Source organism: Abrus precatorius, unplaced genomic scaffold, assembly GCF_003935025.1.
Source record: "Abrus precatorius isolate BTA unplaced genomic scaffold, Abrus_2018 Scaffold4, whole genome shotgun sequence".
In the NCBI taxonomy this organism is placed as follows: Eukaryota; Viridiplantae; Streptophyta; class Magnoliopsida; order Fabales; family Fabaceae; genus Abrus; species Abrus precatorius.
Genome location: NW_020874384.1, coordinates 19,185,150 through 19,207,117, shown reverse-complemented (window position 1 = coordinate 19,207,117; position 21,968 = coordinate 19,185,150). Strand labels below are relative to the sequence as shown.

General features: G+C 32.8%; 4 protein-coding genes across 4 annotated transcripts; all 4 read left to right on the top strand.

Annotated features, from left to right (window-relative positions):
- The first annotated feature begins 778 nt into the window (after positions 1 to 778).
- Positions 779 to 5,280, top strand: LOC113864805. Its single transcript, XM_027498939.1, has 8 exons — positions 779 to 955; positions 1,068 to 1,271; positions 2,476 to 2,533; positions 2,860 to 2,940; positions 3,035 to 3,067; positions 3,402 to 3,641; positions 3,730 to 3,871; positions 4,450 to 5,280. Exons 2-8 carry the CDS (start codon positions 1,093 to 1,095, stop codon positions 4,932 to 4,934), a joined length of 1,218 nt encoding a protein of 405 aa, XP_027354740.1. The 5' UTR covers positions 779 to 955; positions 1,068 to 1,092; the 3' UTR covers positions 4,935 to 5,280.
- Positions 5,281 to 6,375: 1,095 nt separating this feature from the next.
- Positions 6,376 to 9,126, top strand: LOC113864806 (putative dihydroflavonol 4-reductase). Its single transcript, XM_027498940.1, has 5 exons — positions 6,376 to 6,637; positions 6,707 to 6,835; positions 6,918 to 7,082; positions 7,233 to 7,538; positions 8,705 to 9,126. Exons 1-5 carry the CDS (start codon positions 6,380 to 6,382, stop codon positions 8,843 to 8,845), a joined length of 999 nt encoding a protein of 332 aa, XP_027354741.1. The 5' UTR covers positions 6,376 to 6,379; the 3' UTR covers positions 8,846 to 9,126.
- A 2,087-nt stretch (positions 9,127 to 11,213) lies between these two features.
- On the top strand, positions 11,214 to 12,929 carry LOC113866276 (B3 domain-containing protein At5g42700). The gene is made up of 5 exons (XM_027501156.1): positions 11,214 to 11,435; positions 11,516 to 11,547; positions 11,656 to 11,821; positions 12,142 to 12,348; positions 12,879 to 12,929. Exons 1-5 carry the CDS (start codon positions 11,214 to 11,216, stop codon positions 12,927 to 12,929), a joined length of 678 nt encoding a protein of 225 aa, XP_027356957.1.
- Positions 12,930 to 15,922: 2,993 nt separating this feature from the next.
- LOC113865799 (probable protein phosphatase 2C 12) lies at positions 15,923 to 19,952 on the top strand. Its single transcript, XM_027500560.1, has 9 exons — positions 15,923 to 16,126; positions 16,746 to 16,917; positions 17,691 to 17,844; positions 17,940 to 18,003; positions 18,425 to 18,532; positions 18,861 to 18,986; positions 19,112 to 19,344; positions 19,430 to 19,629; positions 19,727 to 19,952. The coding sequence occupies exons 1-9, from the start codon at positions 15,923 to 15,925 to the stop codon at positions 19,750 to 19,752; spliced, it is 1,287 nt and encodes a 428-aa protein (XP_027356361.1). The 3' UTR covers positions 19,753 to 19,952.
- Positions 19,953 to 21,968: the final 2,016 nt, after the last annotated feature.

The following is a 21,968-nucleotide window of genomic DNA, read 5'->3' as shown; positions in this document are numbered from 1 at the left end:
GATTATGTATCAGTTGCTTGCCTTCCCATTCTGGTCATCCGAAGGGTAAATGTCAAAGACCAATTCCACCGTAGAAAAGTCTTCTGAATGATTATTCTTATAGCATTCGATTGTGATAATTCTTTCACACCGCAGTCCCTAAACTAAAATTTGTTCTACAATAACAATGGCTTTACGTGAATTATTAAAGCATAAACCTTCCGTGGAGCAGCAACCAATCGAATGGAGAAGGAGTGGTGAAAGATAAGGACAAAATCATAAGACTCGACTCGACCAGTATTTATCTTCAGTTATCCTCATCTCATACATTAAATTCACCTTTGTTGTATAAATTTTTAAAATAAAATTCTGATCTTAATTTTTAAAAAAAGAACATAATATTATACTTAAACTTTATCCAAAATAAATTCAGATTAAACATCAAATAGAATAATCGAGGTCAATTTTTTTTAAGCATTGTACAATAAGATAAGTAATATATTTTAACCATTTTTAATACACTTTATTATTATTTATATTTTGTTAAAAGTTAAATAAGTTTTACCCCTTGTTTAATAACCTCATGTATCAATTGATGATTTAATTAAATTAAAACAATATTAATACATTAGAAAAATATGAGCATGAATAATTAAAAATGTTTATTCAATTCTTAAAATTGAAGATAAGTAATTAATAATAGTAAATTTTTAAAAAAAAATATATATTATAATTTTATAACTTTAATATATACATATATATATATATATATATATATATATCTTATAAACCTTTTACGGGTTGCGATCTGTGACTGTGAAGGTGGAGCGTGAGCTCAAACGCACAACAATACCAGCCTCTGGTGGACACAACCTTCAGCTCCAGTTCCTTTCCCTCTTCAATTCTTTCCAACCGTTGAAAGCCACGCGTGGGTGACAGTCTGACAGAACAGAGAGAGCGAGCTCAAATTGCACGAGTAAAATTTCTCCACTTCTTCTTTGATCTTCTGCTAATTTTCAATTTAAGTTCCCCCTTGTTAGTTCTCTGGAAATTAAATGCTTTGAGCTCTGCGGTTTTTGTTGTGGTAGAATAAGAAGTAGAAGAAGAGGGAGAATGTGGGGATTTGGTGGTAGATACTACTGGGGAAGAAACGTAGCTGGTGAAAAAGCTGATGGGGTAGTTGTGGTGTTTGCATGGATGTCGAGCGAGGAGAAGCACTTGATGAAATACGTGGACCTCTATTCCTCTGTCGGATGGAATTCTCTCGTTTGCCATTCTCAATTTCTCAATATGTGAGTTCTAAACTTGATTGGATCTTAGATTCCCTTTGAATATTTTTAATATTAATGATAGCTCTTCAATCAACTATTAAAATTTTAATAACTTCATTATTTGTCATTTTTGTGCATGTATTTTATCACAACCTCAAATGTTGATTTTTCAACCAATGGCTATCACTTTGCGTTTTGCCCTCTAAAGTGTACTTAAGAAGAGTCAAATACGCGATGACAAGGTTTTACCGTAATACAGTGTCGTATGTAATCAACTTACTTATTTCTAGTTCAATTGTGAGCAGTAGTGAATATGAAGGGGAGGGTGCTACATTTCAAGAATTCAAGCCAAATGATTTCAAAGTAGAAGAGGAATGACTCATTCCAAACTAAGAATTATTCATATGAACTATAAGTACCTGCCCTTAAGGTTTACAGGTATAATTGAAGGCTGGAGCCTGATAACAGTTTTATTCATTCAAAAAAATTGAGGGGGGAACTGGGAGGGTTCCCTCTGTTCAGTGTAACTGCTCTTTGTTTGCTAACAGCCTGACAGAGCCATCACATATTAGCTTCATGAAGTGTAACCAATAGGAGTAGTGCCTTTGTCTTCTAGAGCTCCAAAATAGATATAATCTTACCCATATATGTGACTGTTGTCATTAGCAGCTAACCTTGCCTTGAATTGATCAATATGGTTATCATGATCAGCAAATCAGGTGAAGTTTCTTTCAATTTTATGTTTCTATAAATGGAATCACGCTTTATAAATTAAAGCAGTTTGGATGGAAGGACGTTTCAGCTGTTGAAAGCTTGGTGAATTAATTATTATGTTAAAACCTTAGTATTTGTTTGACGAATCACATAAGCCCAAAGTAGTAGCTGCTTATTTTCATTTTAGTTGTCCTTCTTTTTTAGTGGATGCATGAAAACTTTGGGTTATAATTTTTGCTTGTATTATTTAGAATGTTGATGGCATAAGCTCAAGTAATTAATCTTCAAATGTTCAAACCTCTTTTGCAATGGGTTTATTGGGGACATGTTAAGTAATTATAAGTTTGCTAAATTATTTTAATCAAGTCTGTATCTAGTTATTTGGTAAAATGACCTCCAGATGCGTTGGTATTTTATTTATTTTCCACGAGAGATGAGGCCATCGATGCTGTGGTTCTTTGCACATCTAATACATACTGGATGGTGATTATAACATTGCTATTACTTGCAGGTTCTTCCCTGAAAAAGCGACAACTCTTGCTGTTGACATTCTTAATGAACTTGTTGAGGTAAGTTTTACTGTAGTTCTCTATTTTGTTGGTCAGTCAGCTTGAATTTAAGTTAGCTTAAACCCTCCTTTTCAATTAATCTGGTGTAGCTTTTCTGTATGATCTTGTATTAAAATTAAAGACAATGTGAGTCTGAATGGAATAAAAAGCACAATTGTATCATCTGTTGTTTCATATCCCGTTGTGTAGAACCCATGTAAACCAGTCTAAAGTGAAGTAAATTGATTATCTTACTGTTGAATTTGGAAATTTTTTTTTTTTTAATTTTGTCCAAAGTTGATCCATAGTTTCAAGCTTACGAATGCTGCTTTTTATTCTATATACAGGTGCTGAAAATTAGGCCTTGTCCCATCGTCTTTGCATCATTTTCAGGTGGTGCAAAAGCTTGTATGTACAAGGTTCTTCAGGTATTTTATTCCAGACTGATTTTTATGTTTTGACCATCATGCTATAAAATCTTTTAGTTCTTATGTCTGATGACCCTGTGTTCCTTTCATCCAGATAATTTGTGGGAACTCTGAAGATCATAATATGGTATGTTTTCTGCCATTAGCTGTTCAAAGGATGGTTGAGTTACATGGATAGTATAATTGATTATCTCATAATTGTCTTAAGTTTTCTTAAATCATGTCAATGTGAGAAATGAGGTCCAGTGTTGAATCCCTTGCCTGAATGCCACGTTTCATGATGTAATTGATCATATATTCCCTTCTACCAAGTATTTTGGTCAAGTTCTTGTAACATTGATTTAATGTGTATTGTGCAATGATTTTGTCCTTGTAACCTACCTGTTCACACACACAAAAATAAAACTGTTCACTGCTAGTTTTATGTTTTGCGCTGCTCCTAAACTATTTTCATGGCACAGGATGACTACCAGCTAGTTAGGAAATGTATTTCTGGCTATATTTATGATTCCAGTCCAGTTGATTTTACCAGTGATTTGGGTGTTCGATTTCTTCTGCACCCAACTGTTTTAAAATTGTCCCATCCACCAAGATTTGCTTCATGGGTTGCCAATGGCATAGCATCGGGTCTTGATTCTCTTTTCCTCAGCAGATTTGAATCAGATCGTGCAGAATATTGGCGAACACTCTACTCCACTGTTGTAAGCAGCTAAGAATCAACCAGCAAATTAGCTCTTTCTTTTTTTAGGTCTCTTGAGTTATCTGCTTATCAAGTAATTATTTTTGCAGAATATGCAGGTCCCATATCTCGTTTTATGTTCAGAAAACGACGACCTTGCTCCTTTTCAAGTTATTTCCAATTTTTCCCAGAGACTAAAAGACCTTGGTGGAGATGTCAAACTGTTAAAATGGAGTGATTCACCTCATGTTGGTCAGTATCTTGACTAATTTTTTACATAATGATGCATGAGTAAGATAATAAGATTGTGCTTGACAAAAAGATATCTAGTAGCTTCTATTATGATTTTGTACTACCACGATTGTACTTTGTTCAAGCTATTTTTCATGGTCAACATGACGACTATTCATTGTGAGGATGTCCATGTGATTCTTCTGCTGTAAACTATGGGCGCATGCCTTCTGTGTAAGGCAACTTGTTTCTTTGAATCTGTTACAGCAAAGCTTGTTTACATAAGCATTTTTTCAGGAATCTTAAGATCTACATTTTACATTTACATTCCAACTCTTGTTTGCATGCTATGGCACATCTGAAGTTCCAAATACTTAAGTATGCAACCATGCAAACATTATGAATATTTTGTTTCCTTTTCGCAAGCTGACAGATATGTGATTATTTCCGTTGCATGTATGATGTACAAAGGGAAAAAATTAGTAATTCTGTATAACTGAAATGAGCATTGTGACCATTTTTAGTGCAATTCCAGGTAATATTTAAATTGTCTGTAGATCAGGGATTAATGTATTGAATTTGAATTGAATTTGTCACAGGTCATTTTCGGCATCATCCAATTGATTACAAGGCTGCTATTACTGAGATCCTTGGCAAGGCAGTTGCAATTCATTGTCACAAAAATAGACGAATTGAAGATGAGAAACTGGGCATAGAAGGAACAAAAGATGAGATCGCAGATCCGTTCTCTGAATTAAGGAAAGCAGCAATGGCCTCAACAAGTTTTCAGGGTTTTGCTCTTGCCCCAAGTGATAATTTGTCTTCTAATTCAATGGAGTATTACGAGGGTAAACATGTTGGCACCATTGCGGATGAACGTAAGGGAGGTTTTATCCATCTCCCAAGTCGTCCAAGCATCAATGCGCATGGGGTTCTTGGCCAAATACTGTTTGATGTCTGTGTGCCCAAGAATGTTGAGGATTGGGATATCAGGTTGAATTCCAAGAATGCACGACTATTAGCAGGTACAAGGAGGCATGCTCCATTTAATCCTATAAAATGCATTCGGCGCTCAAGGTTGTAAGATTGTTGACCTACAAAAGCATCAGGTGAATTCTGCTAAGGTTGATGTTTTCTTCAAGGTTCAAAATTTGGGGAGATCTAATAGGCACCAGAGATGTGTGGTGGTAGAACCTGAAATAAGAGGCAAAAAGGGCTAATAAATTGCCACCTCAGCTGTTCTTTAAGCACTGTGGACTAAGTAATGTGATTGAGCAGCTTGCCTTTTTCTTTATGTAACTTGTACAGCTACTTCAATGGAGGAAAAAGATGTTTTGACTGAGATCACCGAGACAAGAATAAGGGGGCAATTGTGATTGTAGTCCGAAATTCTGTTCATAAAGAAAATATTCCTAAATGTTTTTGTCCTGCAACCGGTGTTCCTTGTGCTCACATTTATGATTATATTTATTTTTTTGGGTCCGAGTTCTCACATTCGTGATGAGGAGATGAGAATAAAATATATATGGGTCGTATAAGCCTAAGACATGTTGAGCCAAAAAACTTAAAAAAGGACCAAAACCCAGCCGTCGAACTAGAGACGTACAATTCTATGAACATCAAGAAAGAAGTCGACATTTGACTGAAAGAAAAAGAATGAAGTCAACAAGAGAAGGAATTTAATTCAGAGATTGACTTAATTTATTTCATCATGAATATCATAAAAAATAAATTTAAGAACAAAATTCAAGTAGTAAAGTTTGGGTATTTTATTAGTATTTTTTTAATCAAAACAAGAGTTTCATATAATATCAATATTTGTATTAAATGCTAATTTTTATTATGTTAGTTATTAAGGTGAAATTTTAAAATTTGATGGCAAGGCAAAACATCACTAAAATAGTTTAAAGATTTGTGTCGCAATTTTATCCTAAATTTATTTATAATCGACAAATTGACCCTTAAATTTGATATAGTTAAATTAGTTACTTTAGTTTTTAAATTTAATAACCATTTTTAATTTATTTCTTCGTATTGGAAATTAATTTGAGTAATGTATATTAAATTAAGGAATTAAATTGACTAATCGTTGTTAAAGTCCAATATTAACTGATTTTTTTTGTGATATTAAATATTAAACAAACTAATAATTATTAAAGTTGTAACTAAATTTAATTTCTTATAATATGAAAAATTTAATTAACATATTATAGCACTTTTGGGGAGTGAAACTGATGTTTTAATTGCAAGATAATGTATAAAATTATACATAATTTAGTATAAACGTCTGTTTTAATATAAATTTTTTAAAAGGATTTTTGGGTTAATTTTTTCTTTAATTTTAATATATATATATATATATATATATATATATAAAGCTTTAAAAAAAAAAAAAAAGAACCAAAAGACATCTGGGAATTATTTTTTGTAGTTGAATCAAACTTAACAAGGGAATCTGAATTTCTCGAACTACAACATTGACTAGACTCTATAGTGGTGGATGGTGTAGCAGAGAGAGTAAGAGAAACAATGAAGATATTGGTGACTGGTGCATCCGGTTACCTCGGTGGAAGGCTCTGCCATGCTCTGCTACGCCAAGGTTACTCCGTCAGAGCCCTCGTTCGATCCACTAGCGATATCTCCGGCCTTCCTCCGCATCTCGAAATCGTTTGCGGCGACATCACCGACTACGCCTCTCTTCTCGCTGCCTGCTCCTCCTGTTCCGTCGTCTTCCACGTCGCCGCTCTCGTCGAGCCCTGGCTTCCCGATCCTTCTAGATTCTTCTCCGTAAGTCCTCACAATTTTCACTAATCCGACATAACTAAATTTCCAATCACTTTTTTCTTTTTTAATTAGGTCAACGTCGGAGGATTGAAAAATGTGTTGAAGGCGGTGAAGGAGGGCCACACAGTGGAGAAGCTCATATATACGTCGTCGTTTTTCGCCTTAGGACCAACCGACGGAGGCCTCGCAGACGAAAATCAAGTACAATTCGGATTTATATTTTTGCTTCTCTATTTATAATTTTTTCTTGTTCTCTCAAATCCGATTCCAATTTCAATTACAGGTGCATCACGAGAAATATTTCTGTACCGAATATGAGAGATCAAAGGTTGCTGCCGATAAGATTGCTATGCAAGCTGCATCGGACGGGGTGCCGATAGTGTTGCTTTATCCTGGAGTAATATATGGTTCTGGCAAGGTCACTGCTGGAAACGTTGTTGCACGGATGGTACTGTGTTACTAAGGCTGTTATGCATTGTTATCTTTTATTCTCTTTGTTGTTTCGTATGGTATAAATTGATGGGAAATATGGTTTTGCCGTTCGAATTTGTAATGTTAATTTTGTCATGGTGAATAATATGTGTGTTTGGTTTGGTAGATAGTAGAACGGTTCAGTGGTAGATTGCCGGGTTACATAGGGTATGGAAACGATAAGTTTTCGTTCAGTCATGTGGAGGATGTGGTGGAGGGGCACATTGCTGCGATGAAAAAGGGAGAAGCAGGGAACAGGTATCTTCTGACAGGAGAAAATGCGTCGTTCAAGTATGTGTTTGATATGGCTGCTGTTATTACTGACACCGCGAAACCGATACTTAGCATCCCTTTGTGGGTCATTGAAGCATATGGGTGGCTGTCAGTTCTATACTCTCGAATCACTGGAAAGCTACCTCTCATTAGTCCACCGGTAAGCTCCCTTCTTTTACCACCTTTTGAATGCGTATAATTATTAATTTCAGGACTTCACATCTTCTAAAATAAATAAATAAATAATATTATTATATTAAAATTATAAAAAATATTTATTGTTTTTAATTAATATGTTTTACTTATACGTTTTCAACATCGGTAATAAAACCTGTAGTTTTGATGTATCCAAACCATATGGCACAACCTATATAACTTGCTTGTACAGGAGTTTGCTAGCAAAATTAAAGCTGGATAGATTAAATTGTTTTTGTATTTTCGCAGGGGCTTCTTAGATTTCTGCTTAGTAAAAACATGATATCTTATGTTTGACTGAATACAAATTTTTAAAAATAATTGAAAAATATAACTTTCAATTTTCCCCTTGCTAAAATGGTAAATTATAATCCCCTTGCTAATGCTAAAGGCTCCAAGAGAATAGTTAAAAAAAAAAGGTTTATATAATTATATTAGATTGTAAACAAAAATGTTTTTAAGGTATAATTGTATATATTAAAAAAGAAGGTTTGTTTTTAATAACTGTTTTAGATCCAAAGTTCCATTCCTCCATCGTGTTCAGCTTGTGGCAAATAAACAGTTTTCAAAAATATATTAGATCATTTCTAACATCAATCAACTTTCAAATATTAGTTTTTATTTTCATTTTTTATTCTGTTTCCTTTGTGATAAACAGCTTCACGGCTATTCACTACTTAACTTTGTATTTTTTTTAGAAATAAATGTTAAACATCTTTATCTTGTGATTTTTAAATCTGTTAGTTATTTTTCTCTCCTATATGTGAATTATTCATATTCTTAAATTGATTTTAATTTTATTTTTTCATTTAATTCACTTATTTTTTTACTTGTTTATAAAAAATAATTATAATTTTTTAAAAAAATTTACTTAAAAAAATGCACAATATAAGAAAGAGAAGTTTTTCTTTAGCTAAATTGATTATTCATTAGAAATTATATGTATTGTGAAAGAGAAAACATAGAGGTAATTTTTTTATGATAAACTAAAATTTCTATTAAAATTTATTCTGACAAAAAAATGATGTACTTACACCCATTCCTTTTATGGGAAATCAAGGGATATTTTTAACTTTATTTGGAACAAACCTAATTTACTGTTCTTATTCCTGTGCTTTAATATTGGAACAGACAGTTCATGTTTTAAGACATCAATGGGAGTATTCCTGTGAAAAAGCGAAAAGGGAGCTAGATTATAGGCCCAGAAACCTTCGAGAAGGACTCGCTGGGGTACTGCTCTGGATGAAGGATTCGGGGTTGATAAGATATTAGCGACAACATAACTTGCTAGGGCTTGACCTTGTGCAATATGAATAAAACAGACCAAAAGGCTTTATGGGTTTAACATCGCGCGTTTCTGAAATTCTATTTTGATTTATTTCACCTTTGTGTCATTTTTTATTTTATTTTTCTAAATAACACATTTTTTTTTTCTATTTTTTCATTTTTTTACTTCTTTATTTTTTATCCTATTTTATCTCTCTTCCAAATAGAGTCTATAAAGGTTTGCCGATGTTTTGATGATTTTAATTATAAGAACTTTTTTGTTATACAAGATACACATAAAAATTATAAAGTTCAAAATCAATTTTTTTAAAATCCAATGGACATGAACAAGTGAAGATATTGATTTGCAATTGGTTGTATCCAGTGTACTTTAATTGAGGTCAAACTAATAATAATAAAATATAAAAAGTAGTATTATATAACACATTTTAAAATAATATAACATATCACATTATATGTTTTATAGAATAAGAATGTCATAAACAATTAAATAATAATATTTTATATGTAAATATCATGTACAAGTAACTATTTACTTTAAAAAATATATATGAAAAGACTGATTTAGCCTAATTTTGTGCACTGGTTCTTAATATTGTATTTGGCTAGTATTAAACCGGTTATCTATTTCACTGACTTTGTAAGTTGTTTAGACTTGTGACTGATTCTCGATTCAGTGGCAAACTAGCAATTGTAATCCTAGGCGCATTGATGTAATTATTAATGAAATAATTTCAAAATGTTCAGATAATTTATGCAAAGAAACCTTTATTTGAAATATATTATTGTTATAATAAACAGTGTAAATAGTTTCAATAATTTTTTTAATATAGTTTTTTAAAATGGAGATCAAAATATTAATTATTTACATATTTTCAATTTAAACTTACGGATATAAAACAAATCACTTATAATATAATTACAGCCACAATAAATTTTAAAATTATTAAACTACAACTATTTGCTTAAATATTCTTACAGTAATTGTGGTTTATTTGGATGACAAAATCATAACTAGCAATGTATTTATTGTTTAATTGAAAAATACAAAATGTATTATACTTTTTTTTTAATTTGATTTTTATTTTTTCCTCCTCTCAAACTCACCAAGAAGGTGATTATTTTAAAAATAGTTTTTGAACGGTATTATACACACTCTTTAAAACCATCAAAGTTATGTTTTAGAGAATATTTTTGGAAGAGAAGAAAGAGGATAAAATATTTTTTAATTTTAAATTAAAAATTTATATATTATTTATAATAAAAAGTATTTCTTTTAATATATTAAAAAATATTAATTTTAAATATATTTATTTAAAATATAAATTTTTCATCTCCTCTAAAACTCTTTTCCAAACAATCTCTGAAAAAATAGATATAAATATTAATATATTTCTAATATTAAAAAATATAATAAAAATAAAAGAAAAAATTAAATACATTATCAGTATTATTAATGATATTTTTTAATTAAATTAAATTTTTATTTAAATAATATATATCAAATTTTAATATTTGTTGATATTTAATAATTTTTATTATACATGTTATTAAAATAAAATTTTAATTTTAATTTATAAAGAACTTCATTTAGATTTTGTATATGTAAGTTTGAATGCAAGTTCATGCAGAATTATGTTTGTTTCATTATAACAACAAAAAATTTGAATGTTAAAATTTATTGTCTAAAACTCATTTGAACTAATGTGGTAATCTGTAGCCTTTACATAAATTGAATAATTTATACTAATTTTATGATAAGTTTACTTTTAATAAAAAATTAAAATATAAATTACATCAATTTGAACTCACTTTTAAATAAAATCAATTCTACATGATGAAATTCATTTCAAAGCAAGTTTAGACACACTTCCCAAAACCACTAAAAGCTACATACAGAGGAGAAAGAGGCGGATAATTTGATATAAAGGGTGAAAATGAATGTGCATTTTTGTTGGTGACTTCTCCTTTATAATATTATTTCATCATCAAATAAAATTTCATAAACCACGTATTAGTTAAAAGTAAATTTAACTTAATTTTTTGTTAAATTTACATAAAATTTCATTACCTCATAAGAAAAGAACTGTCAATCTTACCCTTACAATAAAATTTAAACAATAAACAATAATAGAATTTTAATAAAAAATATGCATTATAATTTCAATATCATAAATGTATTTTTAAAAATAAAAATTACCAAAGGGAGGAAAAGATAGAATACATTGGGAAGTGGGAATGCAACGGTCGACTGAGAGACAGTGCAATGCCATTTCATTTGATTTGATAAACAGTAACTTGAGAAAAACAGCGGACATACGCAGAAGCATTGGAATCGTGGTGTTGGAAAAAAATGGTGGCAACATACGAGGAGAGTCGGAGGAAGAGATTGGAAGAGAACAGGAAGAGAATGGAAGCCCTCAATCTGCCCCATCTTTCTCAAGCTCTTCACAACTCACTTTCTCCCAAATCCTCTCCGTCGAAGCACCCCAAATCTCGCACACTCCACAGAGAGGTTGTTGTGGTAAGAAGGTCCAGTCGTGTTGCCAACATGCCCATTCCCGTTTACAAAGAAGTGAGTTTTCCTTCTTTTCTTCCTTCAATCACTATTGGGTTTGCCTTTTTTCTTCATCTTCCATTTTATTTTTCAATCAGGTCGTTATTGATCGCGTCACGATACCCAGAAGGTTCTCTCCCTCTCTCTCCCAAACTTTCATTTTATTTTATTCTTCTGTTAGACGACATGACATGTTGTTATCTGTTCCATATCTTAATCATAATGTTTGTAAATGTAGAAGTTACAATAGGCATAGGGATTTTTCGAATCGGGTGTATGCTTCAGAAGAAGCCAGAGAGGAAGCTCTGGAGAAAGCAGATGAGTTATTGTCGGAATTACAATCTGAATATCCAACCTTCATAAAGTCAATGCTTCAGTCCCACGTCAGCGGGGGATTCTGGCTGGTAATTTCAAACTTTCCTCCTCCTTTTTCTTTTGTTAACTTTTTCTCTGGTGATTCCTTTTGAATCATACATGTGTAGACGTATTTTTTACTTATATATATATATATAAACACCTGATATAGAGATTTTAATTTAAATTAAATTATTATTTATTACTTTATTAACTTTATATTTAAGTTAAGGTTATTACTTTTGGTGCAAGAAGATACTTTCATGTATATATATATATATATATATATATATTATTTTTGTCATATATATATATATATATATATATATATTATTTTTGTCATTAACAAGTATTTCTCAAAACATACAAGGGCCTTCCGGTCCAGTTCTGCAAGGCAAATCTTCCAAAAGGGGACGAAGTGTTTACTTTGATTGATGAAGATGGGAATGAGTATCCAACAATATATTTGGCCCGAAAAACAGGACTTAGTGGTGGATGGAAAGGTTTTGCTGTTGCTCATAACCTGGCTGATGGGGACGCTTTGATCTTTCAATTGATTAAGCGCACCACATTCAAGGTGATTAAATATTGATTATGTTCGCTCATTCACGCCCTTGTGTGTAACACATTCATCATATTTAATTAAGTGAATAGTATTTATGAATGTTAAAAATAAGGAAAAGTGTGATGTGAGAGACTAATAATGGAGTCGTTGATCTTTTTGTAATCTTAAAAATGTGCTGGCATATTTCAGTTCATGCCCTGTGGTTACTACTTGTGAGAGTGACTAATAGTCAGGCTGTCAGTGTAAAACTGACAATTAATTAAAAATCACTTTTGAAGTAATTATTACATAATTTAACAATTATTAATTATATGAATGACAGTGTAATTCTTTTTACATTGTTGAGACATTCTAATTATTTTTTATAGTCATTTAGTTTTTTTTTTTTTTTTTGCTGTTTTACTTGGTCCCAGATGAGTTATCAGTATTGCTATTTTCTGCAATTAGAATCCATGAATTTAGCATTTCTCTTTGCAATGGTGTACTATTATTAGAATTCATTGATCATGACACATACTGTGGTTGCTAATTTTTTCTTTCAGGTGTACATTGTTAGAGTGAATAGTCCTCCAGAGGGTGAACAGCTTAAATGAATTCAGCTGGAGTTTGGAGCCAGTTAAACTAATGTAGTGCAGGTATTATTTTCTTCATAAGCATAACAACTTGGGTCACTTATGGTTATGTATGATCATCAAATACAGGTCCGTCCGAATGTGTATCTTCAAACTAATGGCATATAAAGTTATGAAAGAAATCACGGCCATTTTAAAATGTTACAAGGTAAAGTGATGCCTACTAACGCCTTAGGTGAGAACATGTCATGGGAGATGGGTACGCTTATATTTATTTAACACACACCTCAACAACAAGGCTTACTCAATACTTGAAAGCATTAAGATTGTAGTCAACATAGTTTTTGAAGTATATATACTTCATTTAAGAGGAGGAGTTTATTACAACAGGGGGATGGGTTTTCATAATTTATTGTAGATTTGTGGTAATAAAATACTGAGTTTCTTAGTTGCTTCCGAGGCTTCATTCCAACTTTCCTATCACATTCTGTCTGATTCCTGATGCGATTACAAAAATATTAAAACTTAATGCATGTAGTCTTAAAGAGACATGTGGGTCTCGAGCGTGTGTCAAAGGGATAGTTGGTTCCATTTGTCTTCTATTAACGTTGTTCTTATTTCAGCCTGAAAGTTTGCTTTTTTATTTCAGCCTTATTTTATTCAATTATTTGGGTGCCAGCGTAGCATCAGAGTTCAACTTTATCTGAGTGCTCTCATGAATGCGCTATATTTATATTTATTTAATTTTTCTTTTGCAGGTTTTAATGTGGCTGTTTTTGAAGAAGTTTAGGACTTGTAGTTCGGCTGGCGTTTGGAGTCTATCTTGTGTTATTTGTTGTTGTCACCTCTTTTGAGGTCCTACATGTGAAGTGAATCGTCTGCACATACATACATGTAAAGGAATAGAACCGATCCCATGAGGGGACTTTCTTGAATCCAATGCTCCATCTTCAATATGCGTATATTATCTTTTGATGTTTCCTGGGCTGTGGTAAATGTTTGATGAGAACAAATTTTGTAATCTGGTGGCACATGGGGCCATGGGCAAACATGTCACGATCATGTGTTTTCTAATCTAATATAAATCTTGTACAAGTTGAGTGGACATATCATTAATGAATTAATGTCTTTGAAAAGGTCACTGGCAAAGCAAGTGGCAACAAACTTTACCTCCCTGCATGGGAAGTTGCTATTTTGTTTTCTTGGAAGACAAGAATTAACTGAACTTGTAATAGGAAGACTATGCATTATTGATTTTGGGCAAGGTGATGCTTCTAAGTAGCGCATGTGAATGGCTACGCGTATTGGAATTTTGATAATATATATTTGATAGCAACACTTGCTTGGAAAGGCCAGGTGGGGTGTTTACAGCTTGCAAAAGCATGTACAACAAGAACAACTCCTCCTACCTTCGTAATTTACTTGTTAACATCACATCTTATCAATCTCTTTCTCATGGAAGCCACTCGTTCAGCCATCACTATGAGCCATCAAAAGTTATATTAGATTATGCATAATTGGCTCCTTTCACGCGGATTTTGTTTTTTTTCCATAACCACCATGTTTAACTGCTTTCAAGCCCTCACGCGCCTGCATAAAGCATTGGTTAATATATTGGTAATTGGGCTGGGTTCGACCCAAACCCAAGCCCGATAGCCTAACAAGAAAAGAAAGGTTCCTTTCCTTCGGGGTCGGTGTGGACGCACGCGCCTGTGCGAGTGTGCGACACGGGATTTGTTTTGTTTTCGGCGATACCATCAGGCGCCGATAATTGCGGGTTCTTCACATCAAAGATTTAGTTCGGAATTATAAATCACTTGTACCTTTTCTGTCTCTTTGTTTTTTTAAGTTAAAAATTGATTGCATAGCTAAAAATCTAATCAAGATAAAATATTTTCACTAATATGAGAAACCATAGGCAATTTCTTATTTAGAGAAATATTCCATTTGCCTGTATATAGGACCACCGATATTAGGTGAAAAAAAAAATGAAGCCAAATTACCTTGTCTCTACGGATAAACAATTCCTTTATTTTAACAGTTGAAAATTTATATCATATATATAAAATTCTTTATTTATTTTACGATATACACCAATTTTAAAAATATATATAATAAACAAATGGGAAGCAACTTCCAAAAATAAAATGTGGGCGAATAAGGATGTTCATTTACCAATGTATTATTTGTGTGTAAACGTAGACTAGAATAGAAAGATTCTTAACTATTAATGCTTTTTGATGCAAGTGAAAATTACTATTATTTTGTGAGCATTAAAAAAAATTTCCAGCTAACTGACTGTAAAAAATTCATACTACTAACTTTCAAGGCGTGAATATCCGCAGTAGTATACTTTAAAAAATATAATTATATATTAACTGTGTTTGGTAAGTAAAAAATAGTGTTTATAAAAGAAGGATTTGGAAACCTTCACCCCCAAAAATACAAATTCCAAATTAAATTATAGCATAGAACGAAGAATAGCCCAAAGAGTCAAAAGAACGTTGACATTGACCTAGCCTCGGCTGGCTCCAAACGAAAATGGCTGGAGCCGAGCCTAGCGAAAGAAACAGTGCTTTTTGCCATGTCATATAATTTTACCGTCTTTGGGGGAAGAGAAAGAAAAACAAACGGTTCGGTTCATTGATATGTGCTGTGTATGAAATGTTATGTTTGAAACAACAATGCAAATTTTGCAGAACGCAGGGATCCACATTTTTCGAGCACTCCATTTCAACCTGTCTCAAAACTTCCCTTTCTTATCCTTCACATCCAACTTCTCATTCTTTTAATCCGTTATGATTATGATTTAGGATTCCACGTTTTGCTTTCTCGATTTCCAGATACATACCGCATGATAATATGTACATTGCGATCTTCTCATAATAAATGGCGGTTTAGCTTTGAGATGTTTCGTTAATGTGTGAGATTGTTTCCTAATTTTGGATTTAAACAGAACGCGTTGTTGTGGCTGTATCCAAGAACTTGAGAATTGAGATTGATCGCCGTGAACAATGTCTGCTCAGAGCGAACACCAAACGATTCCCCTTTCGGTGCTTCTGCGCCGTGAATTGGTAAACGAGAAAAGCGAGAAGCCGGAGGTTGCGGTCGTGCACGGGGAAGCTAGCGAGTGTAAGAAAGGAGAAGATTTCACGATGCTAAAAACGGAATGCCAAAGGGTGGTGGGAGATGGAGTGTCTACCTATTCCGTTTTTGCGGTATGTAAATTTTGTTTCATATCACAACACAGCATTCCTTTCTTATTTGTGTATATATTCGGATTTGATGGATTGTAACTCGTCAACGGATTTTAACGTGGTTGTTATGCATCAGAAGTTAATGTGTGTGAGAAGTGAAGAGATATGTCAGTGAGTGCCATGAATTTAGCTTGTTTCTTTAGTTACTTAGAATTTAAAACCAAATCTATTGTAATTTTGCTTGTATTTAAATGAGCTTCGTGTTTAGTTCATTGCTGATTTAGACTATCAAAGCTCGAATGAGTTTTAGCAAATTGCGTGTGATGTCTCTGTCCACATGGAGGAGCAAATTTCTGACGTTATGATTCAGTGCCAAGGCTTTTTTGAGTTTTTGCCCCAGAAATGATTTTCTTCTCCGATAGATAGCTTTTGCTTGTATGTATGTGAAAACAACTAAACTGTCTTGTTTTTTTAATTCACTTGTATTAGTTGGATGACATGAATATTTTAGCCGTTTATTCAATGGATGTGTTGTGTTATAACTTAATATAACTATGTCTTTCTATTCTTGGTTTCTTTTTTTTTTAGTATTTTTTTGGTTCTTGTTGCATTTGCACTCTCTGATGTACAAGTTTTACAGCTATTTGATGGACACAACGGATCTGCTGCCGCTATTTATGCCAAGGAGAATCTTTTAAACAATGTTTTAAGTGCAATTCCTGCCGATCTTAACAGAGATGAGTGGATATCAGCTTTGCCTAGGGCTTTGGTCGCAGGCTTTGTAAAAACTGACAAAGATTTTCAACAGAAAGGCATGACTACTTACTTCCTTGTAGAGTTTGTTCTTGCTTCTAATCTATTCTATTCATTATTAGGTTGCGGCAAGTTCATGTTCACCATCTGAAATCTTCATGGTAACAATGTAATAGATTTAACTCTTCTATAGTAAGGAGAAATGTAAAGTGAGAAAGTGAATGTTTATTCACCATTGATTTGAAATTAGTTATGGTTACAAAATACTTGAATTAAAATTAATAGTAGGTTGATCCCCACTTTCTTACTTTACACATCTCACTTTAGAGGAGCTAAATTTGCATGTAATGTTACCAAAATAACGTGTAAATATTTGCAATTCTCGAAGTTAAAAAAAATTAAAGAAAAAATAAGGGAAAAATTGAATTAGGCAAAATACATAATGAAAATTTTGACAGTATCTGGAAACCTTGGTAATATTTTCTAACCTCTGTTGGTACATTGCTACATGCCCCCAGCTTTTTAAGCTCTCTAATTGGCCATGTCAAGAAAATTTTATAAAGCTCTGATATTTTCTGCAGCTGGAGCTTAACATTGTCAACGCACACTAGAAGTCAATTATATTTAGCCGTAAGAACAGTAGAGTTAGCTATTTTTTACTCACACTCACACATATAGTTGCTGGAGAACATGCATTTTCTAACAAAAAATATCAAGCATTTGTAACTGAGCTATGGCTGATAGTTCTTATACTTCTGAATTACTGAGTTTTTGTTATATTTTTCTTAAGTTATATGTTTATTTACATTGATTAGTATCTTTGCTTGTACAGCACAATCATCAGGAACAACTGTAACCTTTGTGATTATAGAAGGATGTTTTATAACAGTTGCATCAGTAGGTGATTCCCGTTGCATACTTGAAACTTTTGAAGGTGGAGTTTATTACTTGTCAGCAGATCATAGACTCGAAAGCAATGAAGAGGAGTAAGTTGTTATTGGAGTGTTTTTGTTTGAACAACTGCTTGGAATTGCTCCATTACATTGCAGCACAGTCTCACCCTTTCTTTTCCTTTCGTCAGGAGGGTCCGAATCACTTCTAGCGGGGGTGAGGTGGGTCGTCTAAATACGGGTGGAGGTGCAGAGGTATATTTTCTTTTCATTGTGATCCTTATTTGAATTCATATGGTAAAAACGAAGCAGTGTGGCTGCTTGTCAAATGGATCTGAAGACTCTAGCAATACTACTCTTTTATGCATAATGCTTAACCAGTTAAAACTGCATAAGCAGAGATAAAGGGTAATCTAGGTCAATCATACCATGGAGATTTTGAGAGGCAAGATAATTGATGCTAGTCATAGGTCATGTCTTTCACTTAACATTACTCATCACACATGTCATTAAATTTTGATAATCTTTTGGAGAAACTGTTATTTACATTTTTGGTGTTATACTCCCATATGTGATGATATTTAGATTATCTTCCGATGTGATATATCAATATGCTCTATAGAAAAAAATTACGTTTGAGTTGTATTATGCCTGATTAGGTTAATGATTTTTGTAGGTTGGTCCTTTGAGATGTTGGCCTGGTGGCTTGTGTCTCTCACGGTCCATTGGTGATATGGATGTTGGTGAATTTATTGTCCCTGTACCATATGTAAAGCAAGTGAAGGTTGGTCAAGGCTTTCCTGTGTTTATGTTGATTAATTGTTCTTCTCTTGCTACCCTTCTTTACTGTAGTGGGTAATTTCTTTATCTGCTCAAGTTTAGTTCTACATTGTTTTCCATCTCTGCCCCATAGGTACAAACAGAGTCTTCATAGCATGATTTTGTTCCCATTTATAATGAACAGCTGAATTTTCATTTGTTTTCCTAAGACTATATATTGTACTTCAAAAGTCAAAATGAATTTTTCTTGCTATGTTGCTGTAAATTCCTTTGTACTTTTTTGTCCCTCGAGTGTTTTAATTCATTCCTTTTTCCCTCTTCTGTTTTTGCAGCTTTCTACTGCTGGAGGTAGGGTTGTTATCAGCAGTGACGGTGTCTGGGATGCTCTAACTGCAGAAATGGCCTTAAATTGCTGTCGTGGCATGTCAGCGGAGGCTGCAGCACCACATATTGTGAAAGTATGCACATCTTTTGCATAATTTTTCAATGCTCTAGTTTCACCTTGTAAATTGTGTGTCATTTTCTGGTATGCATTACTTATTTCTGTTTCTACCATTTATTCCTGTCACTTTTCTTCCTTCAGGAAGCTTTGCAAGCAAAGGGACTTAGAGATGACACGACCTGCATTGTTATTGATATATTACCTCAGGAGAAGCCACCTACTTCTATGCCAACACAAAAGAAACCAGTAAAAAAAATGCTCAAGTCATTTTTTCGCAAAAAGTCCTCTGAATCATCTTATATTGACAAGGAATACATGGAGCCAGATGTGGTACAAGAACTATATGAGGAAGGGTCAGCTATGCTTTCAGAGAGGTATGGTTTAGTAACGATTGCTTTTATTGTTAACGTCTTTCTAGTTGTCTCTCTTGACATGGAAACATCTTTGTCTGAGATGCAGGTTAGAAACAAAATATCCACTCTGCAACATGTTCAAGTTGTTTATCTGTGCAGTGTGTCAAGTAGAGATTAAACCAGGGGAGGGTATTTCAATACACGAGGGCGCACCTAACCCAGGAAGATTGCGCCCCTGGGATGGACCTTTCCTTTGCTTAAGTTGCCAAGAAAAGAAAGAAGCCATGGAAGGGAAACGAACATCAGGTGTTTGGATAACTCTTCCTCATTTTTATAATCCATCGATTCCTTAAGTTGTACTTATACGTGTCCATAATTCTTTCATTCAACCTTTTGCTGGCAGATAGACTTAGCAGCGGAAGTGACTAATGAATTATCATGTACATTAGCATTTTGAGAGTGATAAAGATTGTTCATATAAAGGGAAGGTCAAACTTCCAATCAACATTTGACTCCCTTCAATTACGACGGAGGCTTCTTTATCAGAATATGGATCTATTTTGGAAATCCACATGAAAATCGTGTTTTTCAATGCATGAGAGTCAGGACACTAACAAACAATAGCAGCTTATTGAAGAATTCTGTCTTTGATGAGAGGAATATGAACCACTCAAGTGTTGTGAAAGGTTCTGCCAAGAGAAAGGGAATGTATAACAGGATGTCGGAGGTGATTTATTCTTTTTTCTTGGTTCTATAATTCCTTTTTCTCCGTGTGTCCGTTTATTTGTATATAGGTCTTTGGAATCACGAAATCAACCTCTAATGAAAGTGGTCTTTGTTGTTATTGTGGTACAGGGAGTGTTCTTTTTTCGGGCAAGGGTTATTTAGAAATCGATCAATTCCTCTATAGAATAAACGTGCGTTAAGCCTGCTGAATGATTATTATTCTTGTAGCATTCGATTGTGATAACTCCTTTTACCAAGCAAAAAATAACTTTAGTCAGAAATAGTAGGAGTAAACCCGCACCCCCCGAACACAAAAAAAAATAGAACACCCTTCCAAGCACCTGTTTCTTACTTTCTTTCAACCCATTTCGTTGTTTTTTACGCCCGTTAGGTGCATGATCGTGAACATAGGCGTGGGTTATTTCTACAAGGTTACTATTATGTCATAGACCTAAAAAAATGGCTGCAAATTTGTGCTGTTTTTATATAATGTGGGCAATGATTTTGACTTGATTGACCAGCAAGTTATATATATATATTATTCTATTGTTGGGACGGAATTTGAGATAATTGATAAAGATAATTCAGTAGTCACTTCAACTGCTAAATCTAATTGAAAGCCTACGAACCAAGCGAGGATATTCTGTTGACTTACTAATAGATATTGAACGAAAGATACTGTGAAATAATGAATTGTTAGTTATTACCAAGATTGTGTAATTCTATTCTGGAGCTACCAATAATACCAGATAACAGAGTTTTGACATACCTCTGTCTAATAGACCGATGCTTCTGCAAGCAAATACTTCTACCAATCAACAATAGAAAGTTTTTATTAACACTCGTGTATATTCTCAATTTAATTTTTAAAAAATTATGTAAAATATCTCTATACTAATATAATTATAAAAGAAAAAAAACATTTTAAATAAAAATTATAATAGATGTATGACGTGAACAGGTATGTTTAGTCCTAAATGCTTGTAAAAAATCTCAATTTCTTTTGTCGTTATTCTTACACCTTTATTAAATACTTCCCATAAAAGTTGGTCGACAAGTGAGTTCTCCTGCAGTTCTTATCAAATGCAAATTTTACTATAAATTTCTATACTTGAGAATAAATATTTTTCATATCAATAAAACTGAAAATAAGTCGCTATAAATAGTTATTATAGTAACAATTCGAGTGTCTGTTTTCATTCTTTATTTTTTATTTTTACTTTTTTCAACTATTTTTATCTTTATTTATCTAAAATATCCCTAATTTAAAAGTTATGTTAAACTTGTAGTATGTTACCACTCTCACATCTTAAGATTCCAATTAATTATCAGACTAATTAATATTGAATATAAAAATAATTATAAATAATTTTAAAAATATCTTTTTGCACTGAGTTCATAGGAGGTTTCCTCACATCTTGTAGATATAAAAGAGATACTCAAGCATAGTGAAATTATTCAAAACTTATATACAACTATCTCTTAAACTATCTAGGAAATTGAAAGACCGAATAGTTTAGATGAAAAATATGCATTAACATCCATTTTTGGAGTGTAAAATGGTTGGAGGGAAGAGAAGGATGAAAAGAATAAAAAAAAATAATTAATAATGTGATAGAAAAAAAAAAGATGATGAAAATTACATGTAACAGGAAGCGAATGTGAAAATATAAAATTTAAATGTCAAGTAACTGAAATTCACCTTAATATAAATTTTACCATGTTTTGCTATCAACTTCTTTTGTTTATGAATTTACATAGTTCTTTCGCAATAAACCCACACACCATTTTCTCATATGCTCAATTGACTACCCAAATGACTATGTATCTCCCTTTCCATATTAACTGAAGTACTTTTGTTTGTAATCTATATTCTTCAATCGATATCTACCAGTAATGAGGAGCCAAGGGCGTGGAAG

Excerpts from the sequence above, each read along its gene's own strand:
- LOC113864805 (XM_027498939.1), top strand. The coding sequence starts at position 1,093 with ATGTGGGGATTTGGTGGTAGATACTACTGGGGAAGAAACGTAGCTGGT. Across the intron at positions 1,272-2,475 it reads CATTCTCAATTTCTCAATAT|GTTCTTCCCTGAAAAAGCGA; the intron begins GTGAGTTCTAAA and ends TATTACTTGCAG. Across the intron at positions 3,872-4,449 it reads GAGTGATTCACCTCATGTTG|GTCATTTTCGGCATCATCCA; the intron begins GTCAGTATCTTG and ends AATTTGTCACAG.
- LOC113864806 (XM_027498940.1), top strand. The coding sequence starts at position 6,380 with ATGAAGATATTGGTGACTGGTGCATCCGGTTACCTCGGTGGAAGGCTC. Across the intron at positions 6,638-6,706 it reads ATCCTTCTAGATTCTTCTCC|GTCAACGTCGGAGGATTGAA; the intron begins GTAAGTCCTCAC and ends TTTTTTAATTAG. Across the intron at positions 6,836-6,917 it reads GCCTCGCAGACGAAAATCAA|GTGCATCACGAGAAATATTT; the intron begins GTACAATTCGGA and ends TTTCAATTACAG.
- LOC113866276 (XM_027501156.1), top strand. The coding sequence starts at position 11,214 with ATGGTGGCAACATACGAGGAGAGTCGGAGGAAGAGATTGGAAGAGAAC. Across the intron at positions 11,548-11,655 it reads CGCGTCACGATACCCAGAAG|AAGTTACAATAGGCATAGGG; the intron begins GTTCTCTCCCTC and ends TTGTAAATGTAG. Across the intron at positions 12,349-12,878 it reads TTAAGCGCACCACATTCAAG|GTGTACATTGTTAGAGTGAA; the intron begins GTGATTAAATAT and ends TTTTTCTTTCAG.
- LOC113865799 (XM_027500560.1), top strand. The coding sequence starts at position 15,923 with ATGTCTGCTCAGAGCGAACACCAAACGATTCCCCTTTCGGTGCTTCTG. Across the intron at positions 16,918-17,690 it reads CAAAGATTTTCAACAGAAAG|CACAATCATCAGGAACAACT; the intron begins GCATGACTACTT and ends TTGCTTGTACAG. Across the intron at positions 18,987-19,111 it reads CAGCACCACATATTGTGAAA|GAAGCTTTGCAAGCAAAGGG; the intron begins GTATGCACATCT and ends TTCTTCCTTCAG.